This window comes from Agrilus planipennis, unplaced genomic scaffold (genome assembly GCF_000699045.2).
Source record: "Agrilus planipennis isolate EAB-ADULT unplaced genomic scaffold, Apla_2.0 scaffold36, whole genome shotgun sequence".
In the NCBI taxonomy this organism is placed as follows: Eukaryota; Metazoa; Arthropoda; class Insecta; order Coleoptera; family Buprestidae; genus Agrilus; species Agrilus planipennis.
In genome coordinates, this window is record NW_020438956.1 from 1,901,075 (window position 1) to 1,917,151 (window position 16,077).

At 30.8% G+C, this 16,077-nt stretch overlaps 3 protein-coding genes and 1 non-coding gene across 9 annotated transcripts; 1 reads left to right on the forward strand and 3 right to left on the reverse strand.

Annotated features, from left to right (window-relative positions):
* Window positions 1-346: 346 nt before the first annotated feature.
* Window positions 347-419, reverse strand: Trnak-cuu. Its single transcript has one exon. It is a non-coding gene; the product is annotated as a tRNA-Lys (tRNA).
* A 565-nt stretch (window positions 420-984) lies between these two features.
* Window positions 985-2,735, reverse strand: LOC108743361 (G2/mitotic-specific cyclin-B). The gene is made up of 2 exons (XM_025974991.1): window positions 2,581-2,735; window positions 985-2,393 (listed from the first exon to the last, which is right to left on the reverse strand). The coding sequence occupies exon 2, from the start codon at window positions 2,391-2,393 to the stop codon at window positions 1,074-1,076; it is 1,320 nt and encodes a 439-aa protein (XP_025830776.1). The 5' UTR covers window positions 2,581-2,735; the 3' UTR covers window positions 985-1,073.
* A 453-nt stretch (window positions 2,736-3,188) lies between these two features.
* LOC108743362 (dystrobrevin beta-like) lies at window positions 3,189-12,815 on the forward strand. 5 transcript variants are annotated; one of them, XM_025974992.1, is made up of 18 exons: window positions 3,189-3,307; window positions 3,485-3,634; window positions 3,908-4,124; window positions 4,244-4,329; window positions 4,795-4,946; window positions 5,126-5,234; window positions 5,293-5,459; window positions 5,515-5,639; window positions 5,732-5,830; window positions 5,890-5,971; window positions 6,218-6,259; window positions 6,343-6,458; window positions 6,731-6,902; window positions 7,002-7,314; window positions 7,625-7,747; window positions 9,644-9,688; window positions 10,267-10,532; window positions 11,073-12,815. In XM_025974992.1, the coding sequence occupies exons 2-18, from the start codon at window positions 3,490-3,492 to the stop codon at window positions 11,196-11,198; spliced, it is 2,385 nt and encodes a 794-aa protein (XP_025830777.1). In that variant the 5' UTR covers window positions 3,189-3,307; window positions 3,485-3,489; the 3' UTR covers window positions 11,199-12,815. The 5 variants fall into 5 exon arrangements, with proteins under 5 accessions (XP_025830777.1, XP_025830780.1, XP_025830779.1 ...); XM_025974995.1 differs by lacking the exon at window positions 11,073-12,815 and adding an exon at window positions 10,837-11,035; XM_025974994.1 differs by lacking the exon at window positions 9,644-9,688 and having other exon boundaries at window positions 11,073-12,464.
* Window positions 12,802-15,616, reverse strand: LOC108743360 (anillin-like). 2 transcript variants are annotated; one of them, XM_018478906.2, is made up of 11 exons: window positions 15,506-15,616; window positions 15,285-15,416; window positions 15,045-15,224; window positions 14,872-14,985; window positions 14,638-14,758; window positions 14,406-14,573; window positions 13,740-13,978; window positions 13,513-13,680; window positions 13,204-13,398; window positions 12,975-13,147; window positions 12,802-12,918 (listed from the first exon to the last, which is right to left on the reverse strand). In XM_018478906.2, exons 2-11 carry the CDS (start codon window positions 15,366-15,368, stop codon window positions 12,828-12,830), a joined length of 1,533 nt encoding a protein of 510 aa, XP_018334408.1. In that variant the 5' UTR covers window positions 15,369-15,416; window positions 15,506-15,616; the 3' UTR covers window positions 12,802-12,827. The 2 variants fall into 2 exon arrangements, with proteins under 2 accessions (XP_018334408.1, XP_018334409.1); XM_018478907.2 differs by having other exon boundaries at window positions 15,285-15,419; window positions 15,506-15,615.
* Between the last annotated feature and the right edge of the window lie 461 nt (window positions 15,617-16,077).

Here is a 16,077-nt window from a genome sequence, read left to right on the forward strand (position 1 = left end):
AAGTAATCGAAGCTGTAAATGGTTATTTTGAGGAGCTTGACGAATCAGTCTATAGAGATGGCATTAATAGACTGGAACACCGCTATGAGAAATGTATCAGCCTTGGAGGAGATTATGTTGAGAAATTAAAAAAAAAATTTTTAAAAACCTTGTTTTTCTTGGTCAGGCCGGAAACTTATCAATCCACCCTCGTATATCAGGTGTTTATCGACCTGGAAGTGCAGTGGTTAGCAAAGGTTTAGGACCATATTGTTTTCAGACTAAATATAATATACCGTTTACTCGTATTGAAAAACATTTACCATTAGTATGGCCAATTTGCAAACTATTGGGTACAAAAAACTGACGCCCAACGTGGGGCTCGAACCCACGACCCTGAGATTAAGAGTCTCATGCTCTACCGACTGAGCTAGCCGGGCTGGTGCCGTTTTGTTTCTGAGTCAGGATGAAGAAGAAATTAATTATGATTTCCATTTTTTGTTTTTTCAAGATACATTTTAATAAAATTTACTCTTAACTTTTCTAACTTAAAATACCTAACATCGGTAATTTTTTACATTAGTTGACATTGGAATTGAGACATGAAGTTTAGTCAGGTAGATAGTACTGACCAAGTAGAATCGTGTGGTAGCATTAATTCCGTGCGGAAATCAATGTAGCTTGAGATACAGGCTCCTAAAGTCATTTAATCGGAGGAAATTTCGATTGGTACGGCCCTGGCTGCAGCCCTTCGTCAGCTGTTCTCGCCAAATATGCATTGATGACGTCATTGTTTAGTTAGGTAGATGTATGACAGACTCGAGTTTGTTTAATGCCCCTGCCCGCCGAAGGCGGGCTGATACATTAGAATAATGTTAGGAAGATATGTTTTAGGACAAACGATGTTTGGCGGGAACAGCTGACGGAAGGCTGAAGCCAGGGCCGTACCTACCGGAATTTCCTCCGATTAAGAAAACTTTAAGGGCCTGTATCNTAGATATATATATAACAATGTAAGGTCAAATATTCTACACAAGTTGTCATGAAATATTTTAAAAGTTAATTGTAAGAATACAAAAAATATCACATGAACATTATTTCGTTTGCTCTCCACTAATTTCTTTTAGAACTTCTCCTTTCAGCCTTGGATGTAAGCTGACCTTTCCAAATTTGGCACTTGAATATTTTTTTCTGATGGCTGGATATTTTGATATTTCCATTTTCATGACAGTTTCAGCAAGCTTTGGTATTATACATTTAAAAGCTCTGTATTCATGGCCAGAGTAATATATCATAGTTTCAGTCCAAAAAGTGGAAGGATCAGTACAGTCATTAAAAATTGCTTGTACTAAACAAAATGTAGCTGCTGCTTGACAAGAAGGCCTATAATGGCATAAATTATACTCAAGTAAGCATAGCTCAAGGAAATATTTCCCTACAGAGTGTTCTTCAGCTGTTACTCCAGCTATTTTATTGTATCGTCTTAGGAAATGAATTGATAATGGCCTACTGAAATCAAATTCAAGTTTCTTTATAATTTCTCTTTCTGTTGCTAAAACCTGCTGCCTGCTATACATATCATCACAAATGTATACAATTTCTTGCACTTCTGGCCAATACAATTCCTCATATTTACCAGCAATCAACATTCCTGTGCTTCCCACTAACTGTAAAGTTTCACGGTCCACTTTCTTGTTTTGCTGAAGGTATCTATCTACTATTGCCACAGACATGTGCAAAGTTTCAAGCAAATATCCAAAACTTATTGCAACTTCAACCATCCAATTAACTAAAATGGATCTCATTCTTGGTGTTGTTGCATGTGAATCCAAAAAGTCTTCTTTAATCATGCATTTTAGTTCCAATTCAAGTAAATATGCATAAATGTCTTTAACATAATTGCTTACTAATTGTGGATCATTCTTATCATTTACATCTGCATCTACTATATTTGTCAGCCTTTGCCTTGAGTACGAAATTTCATCTTTCTTTACCTCTGTTCTGGTGCTAATTAGTAGTGCCTGTTTAAGATTTATGTTTTCTCTATTTTCCAAATGATATGATTTAACTATATCCTTGATCACATTTTTTTGTTTTGTTGCTTCAGCATTTTTCACCCCTTTTAAGTCTTTTACTTGAGCGTTAACATCTTTTTTAAGTGCTGATTTTTTATCCAATAAACTAACTTGAGAGGATTTCTTCTCTAAATTTATCTGTGTATTTTTTTTTAAGTCAACATTTTTCAGTGTGTTGGATGTTTGGTTTTGTTTTACATGTATTTTGTTCCCTAATTCTCCCAATGCGGTCCTTTTTGCAACAACTGGTTTCACAGGATGAGCCACTTTACTTGGGAAACGTTGTATATTTTCCCGATTTAAAGTGCTATTTTCTAAATTTCTTATTCTAGACGCCATCTGCAGATGAAATTGAAACAAAATGTAAAATTAAGCCCCTAGTATTGTCTTAAAAAAAAATATTTTTCAAAAATAAAGATTTTAGAAAGCTCGCCATATTTTCAACCGTTATCTTTAAATGTCCAAACTTACTACATTTCCTACAGTTGTAAAATAAACTGCTCTAAAGTTCAACAACTATACTTACATTATATTTAAAATCCGTTTGTAGATTTGTAAAAATTATAAATATAAAACAAAGTTTAAATATTTTTCAAATCTCTTTCTCACATGCAACGGTTTTAAAGTCACTCTAATGACAATTTCTACAACCTACAACATGAAAGCAGTTTCGACGGTATTTTAAACAAACCAATCCAGTTGCATCATATTGTCACTTGAGCTATTTATTGGCTAGTGAAAAACTAATCGGACATTATTCGGATAAATTCGCTCATAGTCGTTTTTAAACCAAAATTTAAATTATTTATCAGAGGCGGAACGTAAGTATAGAAATAGTCATTTACGATAACGAAAAAGTAAAATTATTTTTAGGGTCGAAATATTATAGAATATTTATTATAATGTATGTAAAATAGTTGCCTTAATTGAACATTATTAATCTTACACTAGTCTCACAAAATATAAAAAAGTAAGAGTACGTCCTTACAAAATATCGTAATTTGACAGCTTTTTTTCTATTACCGACAGATACCTACGCCACTGTTGTTGAGATTACTATCTTTCCGGTGAATCTGCACATCTACGGTAACTTAGTTTCATGACACATGACAGCTTTGACGAATTTTGACAGTTTAGGAAGATGGCGTTTGGAAAACTGTTGTTAATAATGTTATGGAACTTTAAGATTCAATAATAATTAATAACAATTAATGTTATATTTAAAATTTAGACAACGATATCCATTAAGCAAGGTAAGAATAATTATTTTCTTTGGTATCGTTGTGCATTTATTAATGATTTTAAGTTTATAGTTTAATTTCATTATGTGCAATTTTGTACGATATTATTTAATGAAGAATGTTATTAAAACTAAATTTGATTGCTTAATTTATAACTATTTAAATCAATGTAAAAATATTTCTTTTTAGGGGAAATGCAGTCCTCAGATGGACTTCCTGGGTCATCAGACCATCGTTTAGCTTTAGTACATGAAATGAGTTCCCATAACTTTGATTTAATCAGATTTGCTTCATATCGTACAGCTGTGAAATTACGATTCATTCAAAAAAAAGTTAGCTGTAAGTGTCCTTTTATATAATTTTAATAACACTGTTTGATTGTTAAAATTAATATTTTACTTGTAAATACTTGTTATTTATTTAACAACATGTGTGTTCTAACTAAAATCATTACCATTTAAATTATTGCTTTCTCTGTGATGTTTTTGTATGTATCTTGATTTTGTGTCTGTTTAATTTTTCATAATAAGCAGTTCATGTTTAGGCTATGAAAAAATAATAAAGCAACTTAAAACTTTTATTATCTGGAATTATATTAAAAAAATGTTGTAGTACATACAGTGGATATATGGAATGTTATAGAAGCATTTAGAGAACAGGGTTTACATACAATGGAATCATCAAATGAGCTTAGTGTGGCAAGATTAGAAACATTATTGTGTTCATTGTATCATAGTCTTAATAAGAGAGCCCCACCTACTCAACAAACACATGTAGATGTGTGCTCCAGTTTGCTTTTAAATTGGCTTTTGGCGGCATATGCTACTGTGTAAGTCTAATTTATATTATAGATCTGTATTGTAAATAAGATAAGCAGAAATACTTTGCTTCTTTTTGTTATCATAAATGAGAATAGTATAATATAATTATTGTTCTTTCTTTTTATAGTGAAAATGTGGGAAAAATTAGAGTTTTTTCAATAAAAGTAGCACTGGCAACATTATGTGCTGGGAAATTAATGGATAAATTGCGATGTAAGTTGATTTTTATTACAATTTAATTAATTTAGTGATTTGTCATAAAATTCAAAATATCTTAAAAAAAATGTTATAAAAGCAGAGTCCTAATGGCGTATTTCGTAATTGTAAAGAATTGAATGAATCTCAATGAACGTATGCACGTTATATTTTTGTAGGTTCTTTAAATATTAACTGAAATATGTATTTTTTTCAAGTCCAAAAGATAGATGATAATTTTCATTTTTTTGTTATTATTATTTGACTTTCACCATCACTTTTTAGGGAAAAGCAATTTTACTTACACCCTTTTTCCTTTTATGTGCTCAGTTATATCTATATATTATTGTTTTATAATAATTTTGATAGTTTGGAAATAAAAAAATAGTCAGTATTAGTAACTTGCAGGCCTGTAGCTGTGGGGTCAGATTACTGATACCTATCTTATTATAGCTTTTGCTTATGTTTAATTTTCCATTCTAGATATATTTTCACAAATATCTGATAGCAATGGTTTACTTATTATGTGGAAATTTAATGAATACTTAGAAGAGGTTTTAGCTCTTCCAGCAGCAGTATATGAATCTCCAACGTTTAGTTATACAGATACTTTAGCCTCCTCAATTTTTAATACTGTGAGTATTAATTTTCAATCAAAATTTCTACATAAATTCGAGAGTTACAAATAAAAAGCATATGTTTTAAAGTATTTATCTGTAAATTTTAAATAGTAATTTGGTTATTTGACTTATCTAGTAAGTGTTGCTAGTACACAAACACCAATAAAATTTGATTGATTGATACTAACTTTCAGAACGCCAAAGTTACAGTTAACGATTTTTTGGACACAATGATGTCAGATGTTGGACCTCCAGCATTAGTGTGGCTTCCTTTACTTCATCGAATTACTTCCGTCGAAAACGGTATTTTTTTTCTATTTTCCTAATTAGAAATATTTAATTATGTGTTCTATTTTTCCAGTTGTCCATCCCGTTCAATGTGATGCATGTCAAAGAGAAAACTTTACAGGATTTAGATATCGTTGTCAGAAATGTCCTCATTACACTCTCTGCCAGGAATGTTTTTGGAGAGGTCGGGTGACCTCACCTCACACTTTAGAACATCAGATGAAAGAATATGTCACTTTTGTAATTCTTTTACATATACAGAAGTTAATGTTTACATTTATATATTTTCTTTCAGTCTCCCACAAGAACTATTAGTCATTCCCTGCGAAAATCGTTTCGATGTGTTCCTGATAAACAAAAAAATAACTTGCCAAGATTTCCAGAGCAGCCAGAAAAGACATTAAACTTGTCTCATATAGTGTGAGTTGCATTTCTTTGTTGTTTGATTTAGTTAGATCAAATACAGTACAATACAGACTTTTTGTTCTATTTGTTACTATCTGTTTTTAAAGACCGCCGTCTCCTATACCTTCCCACAATGGATTTCCTGATAGCACCTTTAATACATTTGATGGTATGGGCAGTTTAGATAGCAGGACTACCGCCAGAAGGTGAAGTAGAACCGAAATTTGTTGATTCAAATTTTGTAACATGTCATTTAAATTTATAGTTTGGATAGTGCTAGAGATGATGAACATCGATTAATTGCTCGATATGCAGCTAAACTGGCACAAGAAGCTCGATCGGGAATGGTAAGTTAATGTGTATGATCATAAGTTAGTCCTGAAATAAATCTCAGCATGAGCTCATCCGCTTCCTCTTTTGATTTTTAAGTATTCCTTACGGTACATATATAAAGACATAACATTATATCCACCAATTTGTTTGTACTTACCCTTGATTTAAAATATTACCCAATTTATTACTGAATTTAATTTTTAACTGAAATAACTTCCATAAACATTAAGAAGAATAAGCTTTTGCTTTTGCTTCTTCAGCCTCGAGAAGTATATCGTAAGAATTCCTTATCTCCAGATACGGTGAGTTGACGCTTGCAGCATTTCCTATTATTTGTATTGAATTACAGAAGAGATATTTTGTAATTACTTCTATGTTTTGATAGGGTAGAGTACCTTCAGAAGCATGCTTGGGCATGGATTCAACCCGAGCCCAGAAAGAATTAATTAATCAGTTGGAGGCAAAAAACAGGGAGATCATGAGAGAAATAGCAAGGCTGCGGTAAGTAAATATATTTTGTAATTATGCTTGTGAAATTTTGAAGTAACGTAAATAAAACACCTTTGTAGCTTGTATTATATATTTTAATGATTCTTTTTTTAAAAGTATTTGTCAAAATAAATAAATAGATTAAAGGAAATTTAGAGATCGCTGTACTTGCTTTATTTCAATGTTATCAAAACGGTGTTTCCCCAAATTTGAATAGTACTTGGTTTAGCGTTTGTATTTTTAAAGAATATTGTTAATACAATGTGTATTCTCTAAAACCGTAGAAGACAGCAGGAGTTAGAGTGTAGTGGCCATGGCCCTGAAAATCCTGCTCTCATGACAGAATTAAGAGCCTTAAGGATGAGGAAAGATGAACTGGAAGCCCACTTGACAACTTTGCAGGATTCTCGTAGGCAGCTGATGATCCAACTGGAGGGACTTATGAAGATGTTAAAGGTAAAAAAAAAAAACAATCTTTATTTCTTCTTAGTTAAAGTATTTGCCATCGTTTTTAGTATTTGTCAGTTATTTTTCACGTTTCCTGTTTGATGCTAGAATCATCAGTCGTCACCTAGAAGCACACCCAATTCGTCTCCGCGGAGCACTAAGTCTCCGCCCTTACCTCAGAGTAACATGATTGCTACGGCACAACCGGGGGTAAGAAGTGCTCCTCAAACACCAATGAGTGTGACTCCACCCACCGTTCAGTCCATGTCTGTGAGTCAAAGTGAGCGAGTTCACGTGGTTCAAACTGTGCCCGTCTTGCCCCCACCCGTGAACAACGTTCCCGTGGAAAAACAAGAACGTAGCGCTCACAACGTTAATAGCGATAACGTAGTTGGGGTTGGTGACGTAAGAAACGCATTTGGTAAGCTTATTTGATATAATTCTATTTTCGATTAAAAGATTGATAATATGTACACATATAAAACAAACACTGACTAACTGATTTTTATATGAATGCCCTGATTCAACTACTGATCTTGGAAGTGCGAAATTAAAAAAAAAACTTTTCCTTATATAACTAGTAGGGAGAGATTTTTCAAAATTTAATCACTAATAGGAGAAAGGTTAAAGTTTACGAATGTGTCGATTTTCATAAATGCCATTGTAAAAAAGATACGAATTCTGTGTAAACAAAGTCGCCAACAGAAATATACACTTGTGTTTGTTTAAAGGTAACTCAAATAATGGCACCAATACGCCTAGTTCTGTTGGAAGATCTTTACGGAACGATCTCCTAGTGGCGGCGGATTCAGTTACCAATGCAATGTCTACGTTAGTTAGAGAACTTAATTCAGGTATGGAGAATGATTAACTTACTTTATTTATTGCTAGAATTCATATTATTACTTATCATTTTACAAGAAGCGTGAAAGTAATTGTATTGACTTTGTTCATAATGAGAAAAAATAATTAGTTTGAATTAATAGAAATAATACATAATAATCTTATATAAAGAGACTTTATTGAAACCTTAAATTGATGTGACTTATGTATATTTGAAAGTTAGAAGGGTTGTGATATTCTTAACTCATTCTCATTATGAATACCTTCTTTGAAATGCATAAGGAAGCTTTATGAAAGGTAGTTGTTTATATTCTAATTCTCTTCGCCTCTTCTCTCTCTAATTTTAATATTTTTTTTTAATACTACAAAATCGATCTGACACTGAAGAATTTCATAAAACATACTATTGTATGTATATGTTCAAATTAAAACTAATATTTTGACCTTTTTTAATTAAAATGTTTTATTCTGGTATTAATAATATAAGCTGTCCTGTATGCAAATTTGTGAACATTCTTCAGTTGACTGGAAAATATAAATTAAAATGTGATGTTCGACTAGACTGAAATGTACTTATTATGGTTATATGTGGCATGAGGTTGTAGCATTAATTATTATTCAATATTATTTTACCAGTAGAAGTGTCTATGTAATATATTTAGCCTACACTAATGACACAATAAATGGATAGTTTATACTTCCAAATTAATTACTCATAATCATAATATACGAGGGTGGACGCTAAATTCGCGAAATGGGAGAAAAGGGCGCTGAAATTGAATACGGTGTTACTTCTTTTTCTCAATATGTGTTTCCTCTCTTAACTCTTATGCACTTTTCATCACATTTTGATTAAATTGTTTATATTTTCAAAAAAAAAAAAATTTAATTTTTATCCTTGAAAGTAAACATAAATCGCAAATAATTAACAGGTTGCGTTCCACGCAGTTAGGTTTTCATGTTTGGGAATAAGTAAGAATCACTGGAAGCCAGATCTGGGCTAATGGAAGGATAGTTCATAATTTGGAAGCTAATCTTACCAGCCTCAGTAAACGTAACATAACTCTTGTGAGTAGACGCGTTGTCATAAAAAAACTACACATCTTTGCTTATCATTCCCTTTCTTGTTTAATTCACAAAAGAAAACTTAATTTCATCCAAACTGTAATTTGTTAGGTATTGTGTCGATAATATGTTGGGAGATTAGTGATTTGATTTAGTGTCCGTTCCTCGTACATCTCCATAGTGTAAATGTAGACATATAAAACCAGTAAACTCACTACTTCCACGAGTTTTATATTGAATATTTGTTCCTATATTAATTTTTTTTTATTTATGATAGTTGTTTAGGGATTACAAAAAAAATATAATTCAATTGCTTTAAAGTACTTCCGCAACTACTACGTAATTTAAAGAGAGAAGAATTTAATATGTATTACAGAAAACGTATATTTGCATATTTTTATGGTGTTTACGCAATTTTTTACATTCCGTCTTTGACCTTTTATTGGAAACACCGCAACTTTTGTCCATTCTTTTTTATTATGTGCTAATTTATTTGTTTTTTTTAATTTGATCTGGTTAAGATACTTAATTGTCTTAATTCTGCATTTAAATTAAGCTCAAATGGTAATTTTAACAAANATTTTTTTTTTTTTTTTTTTTTTTTTTTTTTTTTTTTTTTTTTTTTTTTTTTTTTTTTTTTTTTTTTTTTTTTTTTTGAAAATATATTTAGTTTGTTTATTTTGATTTTATTTTCATTTTTTCCTTTATTTCCTTTTAATTTTAACACTTATTCACTGAACAAACTTACACCACTCATTTGCAGATATCGACAGTATGAAAATGCTAGTTTAGTTTAGGTAACTGTATGTGGAATGCTGCCTGTTGAACATTTGTTTTTGCAGAAACTTCACTACAAATACATAGTAGTGGTATTCGAAAACCACTGGGTAAGTTTAAAGATTTAACAGTGCTTTGCTTTATATGGAAATTTTATAACAAATTTACAAGTCAACTCTTTATTTAATAATAATAATGAGACTCAGTTTAGGATAAACATCTCAGAAACCACGTTAAATATTATTTTAAAAAACAGGAGAAAAAGGGCTATTAATTGTTTTGCTATTAATAATTGTAGTATTATTGCTTTTTATCGCTGGATAATTCTTATCAGCTTAATTGGAAAAAAAACTGTTATTTGTATTGCTTTTAAAATTCAGTATTCATAATGTTGTAAAATAAAGGATACTTGTACATTTTATGAGGTAAGTTTTATAAAATAACAGTATTGTCAATTTTACCTCTTCTTTTTCTTTCTGAAAGCACCAGGTAGAAAATTATTAAAACAGCACACGTGTGGTGCTTAAAAATTATTTCAAATATTGCTTGTAGTGGATTGTTATTAATATTAAAAATTATTTATTGTACCAAAATAACGATTGAAACTTTTAACTATTTATAAAAACATAAGATCCATCAAATATTTGGTACCATACAATAAGTTGTCTATTAATTATAATGCGAATAGATTTCGAAGACGATGGAGAAGAAGAATCGGAGGGTGGTTGGCAGCAGGAACTTCAAAAACGATATGCCCAGGAAGCCAAGTTTATGGAGGAATTAAGAGCACGAAATCTATCTAGTCCATCCGAATTAAATCCTCAACAATTTCAGAACATTCAGGCCCATCATGTTATTCAAAATCATCAAAATTTTGGTCATATCCAAAAAGTGGAAGATAAAGAAGAATCATCGGAAGGAGTTCCATTAAACGCTGAAAACATTCAACAGCAGGTTGGTGTACAAACCCATTACTAAATCTATAATATATTAGGACCACACAAATACATCTTTTTTAACATTCATTGCATCTCATAGCCTAATAAAAGTGGAATGAGTATTAGCAAAAGTATTAATTTAATAATATAGTTATTAAGCTAATAATTTAATATAGTACAGTGACTAAGCGGAGCTTTTAGTTCCACAAAACAAAGGGGGATTTGCACCCTCTCTAATCTACGTTGGGTAAATTCATGTCGTTTTTGTCTAAGAATAAATACGATGGCTTTTAATATAATTAATCAAATATTTTATGAAGAATTACAGAGGGTTGACGTTTCCCAATTAATGCAGTCTAATGCACAGCTAAACATCCTTGAAATTGAATGATGTCTATGAACATATGCTTTATTATTTTCGAAAGATTAAAAGTGCTCCCTTAACAATTCACTAAATAAAGTTTTAATAAGCATGAAGCGCACATTACGACAATGTAGATAGAGTATGAACTATCGAGACGTAGTTACATAAGCTCATCAATTTTATCGTTTCAAGAAACAACTCGAACAAAACGATGTTAATAATGATGGCTATATGCAAAATGAAGAAAACGAAAACACAAATAAATCAAAAGAAATGCTAGAATGGGAGGAAGCAGTTAGACGTTGGATTAATCGTTAAATAAACTATTCAATTAATGTGGTAGAAGTAAATTATTAGCATTGTATATATTGTCATTATTTCGTCAGAAAAAAAAAAAATTCGTAAACCAACGCTAGGAAATTGTTACTATTATCAAACACTGCAGATAATTATCATTGTCATCATATACATTGTATTAATTTAGTTGCAATAAGTGTAAAATTAAAAGCAAACGTACTACGTATCATGTGAATTAAATAAATTTAATGGTTGATATGCATATAGTTAAAACAGTATTGATACTTTTCATTATGCAGGATGTGTTATGATCACTCATATAAGAAGAAATATGTATCATGCAAAAACTACTTTTAGTAGAAATAATTCTTGAATACAATTTTGTTAATTGTATATACAAAGTGGTTTAACACTATATTTAATATAAAGGTATTATCAATCCAAAAATCCTTTTTTTCACATTTAATTTTTTGTACTTTTAAATCTTTTCATTTGGATCTATTTAATTGAAATGTCATTTGCAGCAACAACGAGTAATCTACATATTATAAGCTATTATAATATGTAAATTAACGTATTTTCATATAGCTTCAAATTTCCATGAAACAAAAAAAATACAAAGGACGATAAATGAATAAATGGGCGATTTCAAATTAAAATAATTCATTGGTTTCTAATCTCAAATCAATTAATATTAAATCGGTTAATTAATAAATTTAATCAGTTAAATTAATTACTTGAGCAATTCAAAAGTTGGTATACCATACCTACCGTTACCTTGGCTTCCACATAGCAATTGGCGACCTTGATTCTTCTCTTTTTGTTAAGTATTTTGGCATGATGGCTTATTGGTTGGCTAACTAACCAAGCTTTTTGACCATAAACGATTATGTCGATGGAATCACTTTTTCAGTCCAATTTTGCAACTATTTTATGTCATTGGACGAGGTTTGAGTAAATGAGCTGACTTCGGCTTTCAATTTTCAGGTCTGTTTTTTGATGCCACGTTGTTAAAATTATCAATTACATACCAAAAAGAGATCGGTTTGATATAAGATGTAAATAAAAATTAATGAATTATTTGACTTTGAAATAACTCATTTACTTTATTTGTATCAGTTTTATTGTCCAAAACCGATAAAAGTTTGTTGATGTTATACTCGTCTAAATAAAAACCGATCATTTAAATAACGAATGCAAGATACTCGCAAAGCATTGTACTGTTCTTTTACGTAAAAACCTATATGTGTATCAATATGGTAGACTAATAAATAATAGTTGATGAAAGAATCTTCAGTTACATTATCTAGTTGTTATAAAACCCTAACAAATAAGTTCTAGTAAGTGTTGTTTCCTTTTTAGTGTTTATTTAAAATAACTTGCGTTAGATAATATGTGGAAAATACAAACATTAACTCTAAAATTACATACGTCATGTCTTCTATTAATTATGACTTTTTAAAATATATTAGACAATATCATTGAGTACACGACAATAAAAGCAGATACTATATTAAAAAAAAAATTAATGCGAATAGCTCTGTGTTAAATAAATGTTAGGGACATTACTACTATCCTTAAAATAGTTTTTATATGTAAAAGGGGAATACACAAATGAAATGAATTAGTAAATGTGAAATAATAATTGGATTATTTTGACAATCTAAGTGCTGCCAAGGCTTTATTGAATGCATCACACCATTCAATTCTTTCCTCTTTTGTGTCGGCCGAAAGTAAATGCCTATAAAAAATAATTCAATGAATTTTGTTTTACTCAAATCAAGAACTACAAAATACCTTATAATTGTCTTTTTCCCTTTTCTTATTGTGACAAGACTCTCTTTATCTTGAGGCTGAGCATCGCGTTCTATTTCAATAAGAAATGTGTTTAATCTTGCACAAATTTCTCTGCTGACTGGTCCTACTTTTTCTGTGGCACAATAATTTAAATCTATAGAATTTATCGGTTCCTGAAACGTTAAAAGTAATATTAAAGCGATTCCACTTTTCATGTGCCACTTTTTACCTTTTTCTTTTCGTCGTCTGGATATTTCCAATAGACGAGAACTCCTTTTTCTAACATACACCATCTACGATGCCACGCTCCAAAACCAGAAACGTCTTCAAACATTGTCAAAAAACCTTTATGTTTCACTGTTATTTGAGGTTTGTAGTTTATAGTCATTTGGACTGTTCCCTCGAGGGGACTCATCGAAGGAGTCTGAAAATGAATACATTATTATAAGATTGTCTTTTCTTAATATAAGATTAACAACAATTTAACTGTATTGTTATGTTTTAATTTTCGTGAAATTATAATTTTGCAATAATGTACCTTATTTAAGGTCCACTGTTTTTTCTTAGTTGCTTGTATGGACAAAACCACATATCCTATAAGTGCAAAAGTAGGAGACCGAACAGCTTGAGGACCAGCTGGAGATTCTTTAGGTGGCTTAATCATACGATTTTCGGCCTTTGGTTTCTTCGGAGTTACCTTTCCTTGCTATAAAAAAAGGAAAACATAGATAGACTATTGCCTAAAAGGCTTAAATAAAAACGGACCTTTTTATGTATGTGATATTTAACTTCGTGTGGTAATATTTCCTCCTGTGCTTGGAGGCAATATACCTCGAAAGTTACAGTGAAATCGCCCCGAACGTTTTCCAAAACGATCGTTCCAGGAATGTTCAGTTCTAGTTCAAGATTTTTAAGTGAGCCAGCCACTGTGGACACAAGTTGAGTAGATACAACTTGTTCATCGCATTTTACAAGACAGATAACGTGATGTCCTTTTCCTCCTGCTGTTATATAAATGGTAAGAAACATTTAAATTGCATAACCGTTTTAAGTAGATTACTGTTAATTTTTACTAATAAGGAAATAGATAAGTATTCGTTTTACTCAATTTTTAATTAAAGTTCTTAGCATAATAAAAAACGTAATATAGGATAGACGTAACACTATAGATGAAGAGTTATTAATATTTATTTGGAATAAAACTACTTATGTCAGTAACAGATTTTCTTTCTATTTTTGTAGAAGAGCAGATCGATGACATTTTGAGACGTTCATACGTGATTTAAATGGGCAAAAAGGTAAGTTCATTTAAAGATTCATTTAAATATTAATACTTTACAAAATAAAGTAATTGAAGTTATTTAATAACAAAATCAAAACATTTGAACTTCTGCAAAATAATTAATATCTTTGGGGGAATTATTAACTCACCTGCGGCTAATGCCCTGGCATATTCCCTCTTCAAAGGCAAAACTACATTTGAAATGGTTAGTGTTCCCTTTTCTACATGAAAGCCAGCAGTTCTAGTAGATTTTGGTCTTAAAGTTCCCTCTACTTTTAATCTTTGTATTTCGTGAAGTGCCGCCTGTCTCCTATGAGCTGTATGGAAAATATTCTTTAAATTTTTTATCCATTAAAAAATATAATAATTCGAGTCACTCACTGGCTAATAATAACACTTTTTCAGCCTCAACTTGTTCAGTTGATCCTGTAAATTCTAGGGTTGAATAACACAAATTAAGAGCCTGGCTCGTTTGTGAAATAACAGTTTGTTGTTTTGATACCTGCAAATTTTAATTTATATTTGCAATATTTCCTTTATAAATGTTTTTCCAACATTATTAGAATATTAACATTAAATGATTTGATAAAAATTTCATTAGTAAAAAACAATTACCTCATCCAAAAGGGCCTGTATTTTTTTGTCAACTCCTTCTTCTAGCGCTTCAGCTTCAGGTTGCTCCTCAAGAGATGGTTGTCTTATAACTTGTCGAACTGGGGTAACGGTGGTCTAAATAAAAATACAAAAGTAAAGTTGATTGTTGCAATAGATATTTTAAAAAGACAAACCTGTGGTTGCTGTCTTCGATAAAAACTTATCGTGTGAGTTAATGGAAGAACATTATCTCCGTCGACTACGTGTGTGGGCATATTTTCATTGATGCTGCTTGAGTTTTGGGTGGTAATTTTTGGCGAATACGATTTATAATTGAACGAATTAGATGGTTGGGCAATGCTACCATTTGGCCGCTGTAAATGAAGAAAAGAATATCATAGAATAATTCGTTTAGTTTATTTTATAAAATTTACCGGAGAAAGTGACCTTCCCTGCTTGGGTGGTGTCGGGCCACTCTTATCATAACTTACGGCCTCGTCAAGGTATCCATCGTCCATGTCATTTAAGATATCAGAAATGTCACTTTCTGTACTTTCATCGAAAATCTGCTAAAAATTTTCATAATGTACAATAAGATGCTGTGTTATAGTTACAGTTTTAACACAGCTTCCCAGGTGAATTTTACAATACTCACCCTTTTTTGTGGTAACTGATTCTTGCAAACTTGTTTTAATAAGTCTCGTCCAAAACTTGTGTTAATTTCTGATCCTGAATCGCTTGTATTCTCTCCAAAGCTAAATTAAAATGCACAGTTCAATAATTAAAAATAAAATTATGCAGATTTTTGAAACAAATAATTTAAAATAATGAATTCCATAAGAATCATATGTTTCATTAATAAACCATGTTAATTATCCCCTTGTTAGTAAGTTCTATAGAATCCAGTATCAAAAACATTTAGGTAAAGGATTTAAAGAACACACTTCTTAAACATCAATTTCATTTATTTTTTTACCAGTACGTACAATAAATACTTGAAATAGAATAGAAGCCGTTAAGTACTAAACACCCCGTTTTTGTATTAATAGAATATTAGAAATATTCCGCAAGATAGAAATTTCGAATGCATATGCGAAATACGACGTAGTACTTTCACGTAGTAAAGTATTTGCAAAAAGAGCGCACTGTAACTATAAACCTGGGGAATATTTCTTCAATAGTCATTGTGAAATAAATAATTAAGTACACCCATATCAAATAATTTAA